Source organism: Argiope bruennichi, chromosome 4 (genome assembly GCF_947563725.1).
Source record: "Argiope bruennichi chromosome 4, qqArgBrue1.1, whole genome shotgun sequence".
Classification (NCBI taxonomy): domain Eukaryota; kingdom Metazoa; phylum Arthropoda; class Arachnida; order Araneae; family Araneidae; genus Argiope; species Argiope bruennichi.
Window position 1 is genome coordinate 19,255,091 of NC_079154.1, and position 14,998 is coordinate 19,270,088.

Consider the following 14,998-nt stretch of genomic DNA (forward strand, 5'->3'; position numbering starts at 1 on the left):
AAATTATCTTGAACATTTTGAAATTGTCATGATGTTTTTCTTAACAGTTCTGTTAATGCTGTGTTATTTTCAATGTTTTACTTTCATGTAAGTGTTTAAATGCAAAACAGATGACAGTTTGGATGTTAAATAAAAAATATTCATAAAATATTTGTAATAAATACAAAGGCATTTAATTTTTCATCATTTATGGCAAATTGCAGTAAATTTCTATCTGCAAAACTAAATTGAATTTTATTGAAATTACATTTTAATCATTTTTTTAATTTCACATTATGAAATACTAAATAGATATGCGCTATTATTAGATTTCAACTATACGCCCGAGTCAGGACTTTGTTGAACGGGGCGAGTCCGGGCTCATATAGATAGATAATATAAATATTTTGGTACATTTGTCCTATGGATAATGGCACACCCTACATCAAAATAGGGTGTGCCATTATCGTTAAGATTTAAGACATGTTTTCAAAAGCAGTTTTTATAGTTACGTTTTATTTTCGTAAAATACTCACTCTTCTGCTGTGCAAATCACTGAGGTAGACATCATTAGCTAATGAACATTCTTTAAATTAATAACAGTGATATTAATGAAATGTGCTGGCTGCTCTGGAAATAATACAGCAAAACTAATTCCCATGATAAGAAACATTATAAAAGCATTGTGAAACGAAAAGAAAAAAAAAAGTTAGATATTTATTTAGAATTACTATATTTCTTGATTTATGACTTCATTGCTTTTTAATTTAAAAGTGTTGTCTGAAATAAATCCTATGTCTAGCAACGAAAGTGCAAGCTGTTTTCATAAAAATATTTTTAAACCAATTTACGCGACAAAAACCGTTATGCGATAGGTCTCATAAAAAATGTTAGCCGTTCCATACATACAACAGCATTTTTTTCAAACGTCAACAGACCACACACACACAAAAAGAATAGGAAACAAAATGAATTAATCACCGAAAGTTATGTACAAATATGGTTACTTTTCGATATATTTACGGTGAAAATTCAGGCATTTGTCAAATAGATGGATAAATCTCTCCGAAGAACGTTGTAGCCAGTGATGCGAGATAGATCTTAAAAGTTCCTTTGACGTTCTTCATTAGTTTCAGAGCTTTGGTCTCCTAGACAGTTCTTCAATTCTAGGATGATATGAAAATCACTCGTCTCTAGGCTGCAGTTTCGATATGGGGGATTAAGGCTACAAGAGTTGATCATCTCACAGAAAAGAGGAAGCGCGGTGGGTGCTGAAATCTCAAGCAACGAGTTGGTCAACTGGCATACAATTTGGAGGATGAATGATTGGACATTTCTTGTCAAAAGTTTTTCTTTACAAAAAAAAAAAAAAAAAAAAAAACTTCCAGACTATTGAAGAGCGTCAAAGGAGTGTTAAGGCCCATCTCACATCACTGGTGACGACGTTCTTCGAAGAGATTATGGGAAACTTGGTTCACCGATATGGAAAGTACCTGAATCTTCATGCCGATAAGTAACTATACACATAATTTCTGACAATCATTTCATTTTTCACACATGAATTATGTCCTTATTTATGGACAAAGTTTGTAGTAACACTTTAAGATATCAACTTCTTCAGTGCAACATGACAATCTGACAACAAATGAAGGATGAAAAATAGTTGGTTTTTGATTACAAGAGATTATTAAAAGAATTTCTTTGTTGTTTTTAAAAGATCTTTGTCCGAATTGATGTATCAGATTTTTTTCATTACATTAAAGAAATATTTATTTAAAGTAGCAATTAATATGAAAGATAAAATCCACTTGTATATGATTTAGTATCGTCCTTTTTGTTCCTATCTAGATGAAAATAACTATACAGGTCTAAAATAAAATGAGGCATCTAATTCAGATTTTTAAATAGATTTGCATTTGAAGAGAAAAGTTAAAGGATTACGCGGATATGACATGCATCGTATTTAAAATAAACTACTAACTTTAGATTGCATTTTTTTTTTTGAAAATTACAAATTTTACTTAATAGAATATAGTTTAATGAATTCCAGTGCATTGCACTAAAATCGACTTGCATCGTGAAAATTATCGTTAGAAAAGTGTATTAATATTATTATGTGAAATTTTTTAAAACTTGTTTGTGGTTCCAATATAAATTTAAGAATTTGCTCTTTATTGCATAGTTGTTTACAATTTAAATTGCAGAGATAATGTCGTAACATTTTTGGGGCTCCGGGCACAAACATGGTGCGGGCCTCCAATAAATTTGATGGATTGACATCGCATGTGAAATTGCAGACAAACAGTCAAATCCTTGGTTGGAAATTTGATAAGAATCTATTCTTTAGATGCTATATCTTTTTTCCAAATTTTTTCTGTCTAGCTCTTTGTTTTGTAGCAATCGAGTTTACTTGTACTGGAAATACGGGCAGACAGACTTCCTCTTAATGGATTTCGTTCAAAATCTGATAGAAATCTACAAATGTGGTGTAAAGACAGTATGCCAAATTTCATCCGTATAGCTCAAAACATTTTTAAGTTATCGTGCTCATAGACAGATAAAATGCAACAAATTTGTTTTTTGAGCTTGAGGGGGGGGGTCTAATATGAGGAATTTCATCAAAATTTCGAGTTCGAATGTTTTGAAGATTACAGTTTTTCCTCTGTACTTCATATAGGAAGTAAAATGAACGAATAAATGAAATTTGACTTTTTAATTGAAGAAAGTAGCAAAACATAATTCATAATAAAGTATCTGAAGCTAATAGGCCATGCTTATTTGAAACTGAAAGTGTAATGTTTATGTTAAAGTTATAAAAATTGAAAAATATAAGATTATTTCTATTATCTATTGTCTTAAAGTTTTTCTTTAAAAAAATTTCTTTCATTTATAATATTTTATTCAAAATTTAAAATTTTGCAGAATATTCTTTTTTAAAAATAATATGGTCATAGAAATAATTCGACCATTCTACTATTTTTTTTCAATAAATATATTTCTGCTTAATTTTATTTTATCTATACAGTGCAACGCTGAAAAAACTTAGCTTTATTATTTCATGAACATTTTTTTTTTAATTTCAATTCAAATAGTAAATAAAATAAAAAATCCTTAAAACCATAAAAACATTTCTAAAATGTTGTCAAAAATTTTCAAATTATCTCTTAAACACGCAATGAGATAGGTGAGATTAAGAATTTAAAGACATAGGTTAAATGTAGAAAGAATAAGAGCACGCAATTAATGCAACTAATTGAAGCCCTTTTTTTTTCTCCCACTAGTTTTACGGAATATTTTGTGATTCATATATGAAATATAAAGGCTTTGAGAAAATTCATGATATATAATTGAAGAGCATTAAAATAAACCTATCGTTTTCAATAGTAAATTATATTTCTTCAATTCAACAACTACACGAATTTTTTTTTTTTTTTTTTAATTTAAGGGTATAAAGCAAGCGCGACTGTATAGGTAAAGAAATAAAAGCAGATTTCCCAGTCCACATGAAAGATTATTGAATTGATTCGACTCTGAAGTATACTGTAACATCTTCTTAGCTTTCTTTAAAAAAATTTAAAAAAATTAATCAGTTATATATACAAAAAAAAATATCAGTTATATATATATATATATATATATATATAAAAGCTGAAATCGTCAAGTTACCGTATTAGCCTTACTTAGTGCATACACCTCAGTTATCTTAATGTAAAAATTTAGTTGAGCTACATTAAAGTACCGTTTTAAAGAGCACTAAGGCTATTTTGGAGCGGGCCTCGCGATTTTGAGCCGCGGTCAGATGACAAGGGCGGCACTTGAGCTTATACCCCCTCTCCAAATTTCCATACCATACCAGCGAGAGGACGTTTGGCCCTGACGGATTTAGCGTGCACCAGGCCCGCTTACTCGATGGCATCGGGTCTCGAATCTGAAGCCTTCCGGTTCCGAAGTCGAGATCTTACCACCAGGCCACTGCGGCCCTGATGGAAGAGAAAATAAAGCTAATATGCTTTATTTCTTTTTTTTTAATGTCAATAAATTTCTTTATTATCACAATAATTGCGCGTAATTTATTGTCTACGAATGGCAATGTTTAAATATAAATTTATTACTATTTTATTATTATATATTATTTATATAATAATAAATAAATAATAATATAAAAATAAAATAATTATTATTTATAATAATAATAATTTTATTTTTATATTATTATTTATTTTTATAAGTCAACTGTAAGACAGTTCTCGTTGAGAAGCTCCACTCGTCAATAAGACCCAAAGCATACAGCTAGTATGTTTTTTCGTTTTCCCTCTACAATGTTGATGGTAGATTGTTAGAGTGAATTAATGCTTTTAATAGATATAATGCTTGATTAAGAAGAGACTGAAAATTGGGAGTAAAGTCAGAATACACTAGAATTTAAAATTAGTGGAAATTGAAAGTTTTAAGTAAAAATGCTATAGAAAAAAAAAGCATGAACAAGCTAGTAGTTTCCATTTCAAATTATTAAGATAGGTAAGCTGCATAATTTCATTCTTTATTACATTATAGTTAATTAAAATTGAGAGTTCCTTATAAGTTTGCTGTTATCAGTTTTGTTGATAATGATATGAGCTGAAACGATGATGTGAAAAAAATAAAGCAAGTCTTTTCTTTTTCCTCGAAATTATTTTTATTATGCACAAGCAACTTTTAACGTTTTATTTTGTACAGGTTTTTAATATGCATAATATAAGCATGAATGTGGCATACTTACTATACACTTTGCAAGGGTTACTCAGAATATTCCATTTATAAAATTCTAAATTACTAAACGTATTATTTTTAAATGCATTTCTTACATGGAAGGCAAATAGCAAATACTATGGCATGGGAAAAAAATCCTATATTTTATACATTCCCACTTGCGCAGGATGATTTGCCAGCAGATGAATAAATAAATTATCATGAAGGAAACAGTCCGATCGTAAAAGGGGGAACTGATAGCTGCCTTTTACATTTGAAGCTTCTGGGAAATTTTTTAAACTTTGACGAAAGCACCACTCCTGTCAACAGAAGACAGTCCAAGTTTAGCAAAAATAGGATCACCACGAAGGCCTTGGCTTCTGAATGTAGGGTACTCTTGTGCTCCATGTCCAGCAGAGAAGAATGAATCATGGTTGATTCCAGAATTGAATTCTGGAAAAGATGCATCGGCTTCGCTAGTCTTGCCTTCAAAAAGGTCATGTTGGAATACATCTCCGTGGTGAGGTGTGATTTCAATGTCTGAATTGCCACCCACATCAAGTCCATGCCCATGGCTGATTTCCGGAAGATTTTTGAATTCATGGTCTTCAACTGCAGGAATATCGAATCCGTGAGCTTCAGCAGGAAGGGAATGAGCATGACCAGAGATGATTCCGTGCCATTTGTGTTCATGACCATGGCCATGTCCGTGTTTATGTCCATGTCCATGTTTGTGAGCATGCCCGTGTTTGTGTCCATGTTCATGTTGGTGAGCATGTCCATGTTTGTGTCCATGCCCATGACTATGTCCGTGCTCATGCTTGTGACCATGTACATGTTTGTGTTCATGACCATGTTTATGTTCATGTCCGTGCTTATGACCGTGAATATGCTTATGACCATGCTCGTGGCCGTGTTTGTGAGCGTGTCCATGTTTATGACCATGCTCATGTTCATGACCATGCTTATGACCGTGTTCATGCTTATGGGCGTGACCGTGTTTATGTCCATGTTCATGTTTGTGCCCGTGTTCGTGTTTATGCCCATGCTCGTGTTTGTGTTCATGTCCATGCTTGTGTCCATGTTCGTGTTTGTGACCATGTTCGTGCTTGTGTCCATGGCTGTGGTGATGTCCGTGTTTATGCCCATGTTCATGCTTATGTAAATGACCGTGTTGATGTCCGTGTTCATGTTTGTGTTCATGTCCATGTTTGTGTTCGTGACCATGCTTATGTGCATGTGCGTGTTCGTGACCATGTTCATGCTTGTGACCGTGCTCGTGCTTATGTCCGTGCTCATGTTTGTGGCCATGTTCGTGCTTATGTCCATGCTCATGCTTATGACCATGTTCGTGCTTGTGAGCATGACCGTGTTTATGCTCATGTCCATGCTTGTGCAAATGTCCGTGTTTGTGACCATGTTCATGTTTGTGCTCGTGTCCGTGTTTATGCTCATGTCCATGTTTATGGCCATGTTCATGACTATGCTCGTGATGATGCTTATGATGATGGTGATGTTTTTGCTCGCCTTTCTCTCTGATGACTATAACCTTCTCATCTCCATGACTGAAATAAACAAAGAAGAAAGTGATTTTTATATCTATTTTATTGCGTTTAAAAATTTCTGAGTTACTCTTATCATTTTTAAGGAAGTAATTTAACAAAGATTTATTGCAATACAATAAATTTTCGTATTTTCTGCATTTTTATCTTCGGAATATCTGGTTAAGTTTTTATGTTCTAATCGATTAAACAGAGGAAGTTAAATTTATTTACAGATTTCAATGGTGAAATTACTTTTGCACAATTTTAAAAAATGTAAAAATTATCTCTAAAAGCGAGAATTTTATTTTTTTTAAACTGCTTGAAAATTTTGATTTTATATTAATGAATTTCGAAACGTTTTTTTTTAAATCCAAATTTTCAATAGAAATCAGAATCTTTCAGGCATACTTTTTTATAATAACTTAAAAATTAGCAACAAACGCTTCTCATATAATACTTATGACAAATATTATTATATCTGTAAAATATAACCGGAAAAATATTGTATTCAGATCCATTTATGAATCAGACTATGAAGGATTAGAATTTCCGCATGCACTCATTGTCTTCAGCAGCTCGAGTATTGTAAACAAAGCAATTTTGAGACACATAACACATAATTAGTTAGAACTGCATCGAAAAGAAAAAAGTAAATAATAACTTGAAACCATGTTTTTTTGTTGTCAATATAATGTGAACTCCGAACGTTTCCTTGATCTTTTAGGTACCAAGAAGAATATATTGAATTTAATAGTTCTAATCATATGAAAAAACGAGGTAGCGATTGAAGCAGTGGAGTGATAGCAATGTCTATGGTACCTAGGTTCCATCAACAATACTTCAAACACGCTGGTTTGGTTAAGTTCGTTTTATCGGCACTTATTTCTACTGATGTGCAATGGAAATGTAACGAGAAATAAATGGTGCTGGTATTTTCGACATCTAATTCCAACTCAAAATTTTAAAAGCCGTTCCGAAGAAGCTTTCACTTAATACCACGAAGCCAATGCACTAAATGGTCATTTGAGTTTTTACTTATAAAAGAAAGTGTTCTTGTACATGTCTGCGATGTTCAAACAAATCTATACACCTACAGCCTTGAAATTTGGCTCATAAGTACTCAAAGTCGATTCAAAGCACCTCGAAACTCTAATTTTAAAATTTTAAGTAGAAGATTTTTATTTAATATGTTTTGTTTTTTAAGTGACTTTATGCACTTATTTATTCATTGTGTAATTTTTATGACTGTAGGAAAAAAGTTAATCAATCTATGCACCATCAAAAAGAGAAAGGAACTTTTCAAGAACCTTTTTTTTTTGTATCTCATATAATTTACTGAATTTTGCCAAATTTTTAAAAAATGGTCATTTGTCCAGAAAAAATTTAAATGTTAAAAACTAAAATTTCTAAATCTGACATTCCGTTATCTTTTTTTACAGTTTTTTTTTTTTTTTTTGAGATTATTATTTGAAAACTATCAAGCTATTCTTCTCTATTTATTTTCATTTAATTCTTCTTTTTGATGAATCAAAGCTTTTCTGCGTTGATCTGCTGTACGAAGTTTAATTTCTTCGCTGATTTAGTAAAAAGCCAATTTAGGAAATGAAAAAAAAATAATGAAAATTATTTTAATATAATTTAAATTTCGTTTTCAGAAAACTTTCTAATTTCTTTGTTTCTCTCTCTTTTAGAACGTCTTCTTTTTCATTTATTTATTTACTTTATTTTTATCGTCTGTAATTTACCAAACAATATCATAATCACAAAGAAAAATATATGTGCGAAATCTGTATTAGTTTCTTTATTTTGTTTACAAAGTTTTATTCAATGTTTCTGATTATGTTATTTATGGTTATTTAATATTGTTATGGTTTTGATCAAACCCATGTGTGTCCTTTTAACAAGAAATAAAAACATTTTGAAGGTATCTTCAGTTGTTACAACAGTCTACTTTAAAGAAGCTAATTTGTTACTCTAAGTCAAAAAGGCGATTTACACATGAGCTAAATTTTCTCGCAGATGGCGATTGAAATTGGCTCCTGTACTTTGCCAAAAATTTTTTTATGTTTTCAAACCTTAGATTACTATAAGAAATTGTTAAGAAATTCTCCCTAAAATAGTTACTGTAGAAATGAAGCAAAAGAGTATTTTCCATGCATTTGAAATCATGACACCATAAAATCTATGATCCTTTTCAATATTTCATACGATTGCATGTCTCTGTCAAGGGAAATAAATTTTGTTTCTACTTATGATATGATGCAGCTGGGAAAGAGAATAAAACTTGTTACAAGTTAATTAGTGAAAAGACAGATTAGTTCGGTGAGGGTCTAATATCATAGGATTTGTGCGGTCCATATGAAAAAAGTTAAAACCATTATGAGACACCATATTAAATTTGGTATTGATTTATTAAGTACGAATTAAAACTTAATGTGTGAATGAAAATCAAATATTATATTTATAAGAACATTCACAATATTAGAACCAATCTACACTCTAAACAATTACTAAAAATTACTCCAATTTAGTGCTATTAAAACAAAATGCATGCATACAGAAAATAAGATATTTTTTTGAAGAAGGTCCTTTGAAATTTTTATCCAGACTACAAAACTTTGAAATTAATTCTAAGTACTGAAATGAAGTAGTTCGAGATAAAGTACAAATTAAATTGTGCTAAAATAATACGATACAGAGCTACGCTGTATGAACAAATATCTAAGATGAAGTTTTCATTATATTGTTTCCCCAAATGTCATTTAAATTTATATGCATTATTATATTTAAAATATCAAGTACTATCTGTATCAATATATTTTTCATGTGTTATATCTCCAATTAAATGTAAATCAAAAGGATTCAAACTAAAAAATAATTAAATAAATAAATCAAGCTTACTGTCCAGGTTCAGGTTCTGGCTCTGGTTCAGCGGCAACGTACATTACAGCCGCAATTAGTAGAATCAAACTAAGTTTCATGTTGATCTTCATCTAATGAAAGTAAGAGAAGTCACAGTAAGTAAATATTTGTGCATTAGTCTCTTAAATTAGATATTTTTGGAAATTTGACGGGGTGATTTCATGAAATATGTTTGTTTTATATTTAAGCAAAAAATCAATTTTCTGACAAAAATTGTTATTTTTCAAAAAAATTCATAGTAATAAGTTTACGTTGATAACACTAAAAAAATTGGAAAATGTAATTGCCTTCGATTTTTTGATTTTTATGTATCAAATTGTTTCATTTATGCATTACAAATTAGTTTCAATTTATAATAATGAATATTTTTGTAAAATTAAAATTTCCCATTGCGTTTTCTTCATTGAAATTATCACTTTTGGAGCAAAAAAAATTATTTTTGGAAAAAAGAGATCATTACGATGTGGACCTATTTAAAATATTTATAAACTATGCCTTTGTAAAAAAAACACTAGGAAAAATTAACTCTACAAGACATCTTATAACTCCAAAAATTCATCTATAAATCTGTTTAATTGAATGTATGAAGAAAAGGAAAAACAAAAAAATATTAGGAGATTTTATTAAAATTATTTCATTAAAATATTAATTTCTAAATTAAACCATCCGTTCTAAAACATTTCTCATTTTTAATGAAGAACATGATAAATAGAAAATTTTATTAATTAATTATTAAATTAATCAAAATCTAAAGCAAAAATGATATTAATACGAATTTGAATCACCGCTGAATATAGGGTTAAGAAACACTTAAGTATAGAATTCCGCATGTTGTGACGAATTTGTTTGCATGATTTAATTGTTTTGATTTTAAAAAGCCTTCCAATTATCTGCCGAACTAAGCTAAAGAAGGAAATTACTACTTATTAGTAATTATGTTGTCATTTACGTTATTTTTCACGAAAAAATAATTAGAATACAAATGAAATTGAGCATAGAAAATGCAAAATAAATACAGTTGTGAAATTGAACAAAATGAACCAGGACGATTTCTAAGATTTGTATCGCTTGTTTTATTTTGAAAGAAGTTTATAATCTTTACTGTTAACAATACTACCACGTGTGCTTCATATTTTGCTGGAACATTCAAAATAAGGAATTAAACTATAAATTTACTAAGATGAATATTTTTATTCAAAAATTTTTACAATTAACTATGCCGTGCACACTGATACATGATTACTTCGCTATCGTTTTTCTTTCTTAAAATTAATCTGAAAATATTAAATAAAAAATTAATAAAATTATTAATAATTCGAGATAATAAAACTTATTAAAATATCTTTTAACAATTATAAATGCATTAAAAGGTTATTCATTAAAATTTAAAATTTATTTAAAAGACATTTTTTTTATATTTATTAAATTTTCTTATAAAAATTACTTAACTACAGATAAAATACTGAAAGACAAAGCGAAGCAAAATTTACAATAAATAAATTATTGGATGCAGGTATACAAGCATAAAACGACAATCAAATCGCACATTTTGTGGAATATCTAATCCCCTGCAACATACAAAAAAAAAAAAAAAAAAAAAAAAAATCGAATATTGCATTTTTTTTAAAAATTTAATATTGCATAACAAATAGCCTATTGAGATAATTCATATTAAAACTATGCTCCTTAATTAATCCGTAATTCAAAAAATGTTAACGGTTACCGATTCCAAAATTATATCCACTTAGAAAGTTTTATTTTAAGGTTTCACTTCTTTTTTTTTAATTATATGAAACACTGAGAGACAAAGCATCGCAATTGCCTGAAAATTCATCCTCGAGAAATTGATGAAATTCTTTGCTTTAAATCTCCATGATTCGATAAAAATTCTTTTTGGAATTAAGCCGTTTGGAGGAATTCCAAACGGGGTCACTTTGTTGAGAGCGAGCCGCAAACGAATCGGTTATAAAACATTATTTTCCTAATTGTCAAATAAGTCAGTTTATGAAATAATACAAGTTCTATAAATGATAAAATGTTAGATAGTATTAACACTTTATCAAGTATAATTAGTCTATTTCATTATGGTCACTTAATAGAATATTTATAAAACCGAACATCTACTTCAATAATATAAATGTACATACGTTCAAAACGTAAATACTGCTGACATTATTGATGAATAAAAACAAATATATATTCACGAAATAAATAAAAATTCAAAAATAAAATTATTAATCTGAAATAAAGCATTAACAAGCTAAAAAAATGCTAATATGAGAAATCAAGCTGATCATCTTATTAAAAGAGAGACCTTAAAATGTACACTTTCCAGGATCTCAAAAGATCCAAATCTGCTACTGATTATAGCAGCATGTATATACACTCAACTTGAAAACTTGGATAAGACAGATGAGTGAAATTTGGTGGGAGATCATTATACCAAAACTCTAGATTCCTATAGAATTCTGGACAATACGTTTTTAAAGAAAAGTCTTCCCGGCTATCCATCCATGAGCTTATGAATAAGATAGACAAGACTCAACAAACAAGCTGAATGAATTCAATGTCATGTTTTATCTCCAGAATTTTAAATTTTTGATTAATGTCGCCCGAAACCCCGTTTGCTTATCTGCTTATTCATGCGTAAGTGAAAGAAATAGCCCGAAACCACAGTTAGCTAGAGGCATGGATATCAGTATATGATTTTTTCTCCAAAACTGTGGATCTGTGTCAGAATTTCAATCAATTTGACTTAGGCAATGGACAGATTGACTTTTTGATTGTCCATCCGTGAAATGTGATTCCAGTCATTCAAAAACACGATTATTTAAGCGAATGATATAACCTATGGGATCTTTATACTAAAATAGTCTATCTGTCTTAAATTTTGAATGTAAATAGTTAAATGGGAAGAAGTTGATTAAATTTCTAAAAAAAATTACTTGGGTTTTCTTTTCTATACGTTAAGAGTAAGCATAAAAATCTTATTGTGGTAGAATATTAGACAGCCTGGGGTAGTCTGGCTCTGTTCTTTCTAGTATTCGATGAATACAAAGATCATGAAAAAAATTCGAACTCGAATCTCCACATTTCAAACCGTTCTCAATCCAAAAAAATAGATTTTTGGAATTATGTCTATTTGTGAACACGATAACTTAAAAACTCTTTGAGCTAGAAGGGTGAAATTTGGGGTGTAATTTTTTATACTAAAATAAAGAAAAGTGTCATTTGTTACACACTACGTAAAAAAGGTTTGGTGTGTAATTTTTTACACTTGGATTTCAATTAAATTTTGAACGAAATACATGCGTAGAAAATTCTTCTATCCGAGAAAAAAGTATAATAAATTAATTATAATCGTAAAGAACTAGATGAATAAAATTTGGTACACAGTTTTAGCATCTAAATTATTGATCAGTATCAAATTTTAAATAGAATCATTGGCGATGAAGCTATGCATACAAAAGCGAAATGCAATTACTTAGATAAATGAAATTCTATGTAATATTATCACTCAAAATGAAGCATTGTTAAACTTTGGTGGAAGTAGGTTGAAAAAAGGCACCCAAAAGATCGACACCATTTTCTTTTTTATATAAGGAATTGCAAGACACTTATATATGGGACTACGGACCATAAAAATCCGAGCAACCGGGAGTTTATGGTCTTTCCTACGACTAGAATTTTTATCCTGGAGGGAAAAGAGATTACACCTTTATAAGGTATATGAGAGAAAGTTTTGATAGTCCATTCTCGTAGGTTTGTTATAAATATATATGATTTTTATTATGATTTGCTTAACAATACTTTCAGCAAGGCAATATAAAATGAAAGCTAATATATCTAAGCCAATTTGAATATTCGAGCCTTCAAATAAATATAAGACGAAATTATTTGATAAATTATTGGATTTCCCACCAAATGTTTGTTTTAACATCTCAAGAAAATTTAATAAATCATATTTCTAAAACTCTTGTACATTTAAAAAAATATTTAGCAGTTATATAAAATTTACAGATAAACAAGATAGATATATAAAATATCAAAGTTACTTCCATTTAGAATTTAAAAACCCACTTTCACAATATAATTAAAATCTGCTCATTTACAGGAAACTCAAAGCTATATAAACTTATGTTCTTTAGTTTATGAAAAGATTTGAATATGAAATACTTAAGTTCAGAAAACTAACAAATAGAATGAATTAAATGCAGCAAGTAAACAAAGGAGAAAAAATGTATGCCTTTCAGCGATTCTTGTATGTTTTAAAAAGATTTATCAGATATAAAATACCAAATTTGATTCAACTTCGAATTTAAAAACCCCTTTCTAAAGTATTATTAAAATTTGCTTAACTATAGAAAACCCAAAACTATGAACTTAGATTCTTCAGTTTCCGCTTTGAAAAGATTTGAATAGGAAATACTTAACTTTAGAAAACACAAGTAGAATGAATTAAATATAACAAGTAAACAAAGGAGAAAAAATGTATACCTTTAAGCGATTTGGGAGCTTTCTGATTCAGAAGAAAGCTCTTCCAGTTGTTGTTGAAAGTGAATGAGTCGCCCCGGTTTATATACTCGCTTCCGAATCGAAGAAAAAGAGCCCTTTCTGGATGTCGATTTGCTGCTCATTTTTTAAAAAGAAAACAGACCGTGCCACCCAGGCGTGACGGTAACAAGCATTTCCTCCGTGTGATCGCCAGAAATTCGCCGATTATCAATAATCACACGTCGGAATTTGTGATCGGTTTGTACCAATTATACTGTCAGCAACTAGGCTGAACTTTCGCACAAATTTATTTGTTCAGATATAATAACAAAGTTCTCGGTCATTGGAGAGATGTCGGGAAACGTAAGGATATGGTACAGAGATTCGGTAATTTCGTAAATTGTAGATTTTAAGAGCGGATTTATTTCACTTATTCATTGGGTAGCGAGGGTAAGTGACGCCACAGGCAAGGTTTTATTTTTTTCGCTCCCAGTTGTCATCGGTGGTTTAACAAATGTAAATGATACTTAGTGTAAGGTATTAATTTTCTGGATTCTGATCGTTTCTGGCTTTGATTAGCAGGAGTAATCCCCCCCCCAAAAAAATGATTCGAATTCTACCTAATACGCGTGTTATCTTTGTTCTTCTTACCCCCTTATCTTGAAAAAAGTGTGGATCTTGGATAAGACCATGAACACCAGGAGTGCTGATACTTTTATTTGCAGCATCCCACACATGGACACTTAGTACTTCTTCATATAGTAAGAAACAAACCAAGTATGCATTTTGAACGATATTTTTACGATTGATTCAACCCAAAATTTGATACAGAATTGAAATTGTTGTAACAAGATCATATATAAAATTTTATTTATTTGAAGTTGTTGCATTTACATGAGAATGTACAGAGCGACAAATGTCCAAACATTTGATAGATTTTAATCAAAATTTGATAAAAATCTACGCATCAGATGATAAAATTGCGCCTCAATGCTTATTTATCAAAATAGTTGAAGTTTTCAGATATTTTATTTACATACATGCGAAAGTACGGACTGACAGACGGTCAACTCTTACACAGATTTGGTTCAACATTTGATAAGTATCTACGTTTTAGATCATAGCCCACTACTGAAATCCGTCTGTGAACACACGGAAAAATCTAAATGATCGGAAGCCACGACATGTAGAATCTATGGTTGAGTACTAAGTGCTATCACCAGTCACAATACAGTTCCTTCAGTAGTAGGCACGTCCCTGTCACCAGGAGATAATTATCCGACAACATTTATTACCCATCAGGGAGACGAGAACCAACCACCATGCCAGTA

The 14,998-nt window shown here is 30.1% G+C and overlaps 1 protein-coding gene across 1 annotated transcript; it reads right to left on the bottom strand.

The window, feature by feature from the left end:
* Positions 1–4,646: 4,646 nt before the first annotated feature.
* Positions 4,647–13,746, bottom strand: LOC129966729 (histidine-rich glycoprotein-like). The gene is made up of 3 exons (XM_056081271.1): positions 13,671–13,746; positions 9,153–9,244; positions 4,647–6,272 (listed from the first exon to the last, which is right to left on the bottom strand). The coding sequence occupies exons 2-3, from the start codon at positions 9,242–9,244 to the stop codon at positions 5,003–5,005; spliced, it is 1,362 nt and encodes a 453-aa protein (XP_055937246.1). The 5' UTR covers positions 13,671–13,746; the 3' UTR covers positions 4,647–5,002.
* Positions 13,747–14,998: the final 1,252 nt, after the last annotated feature.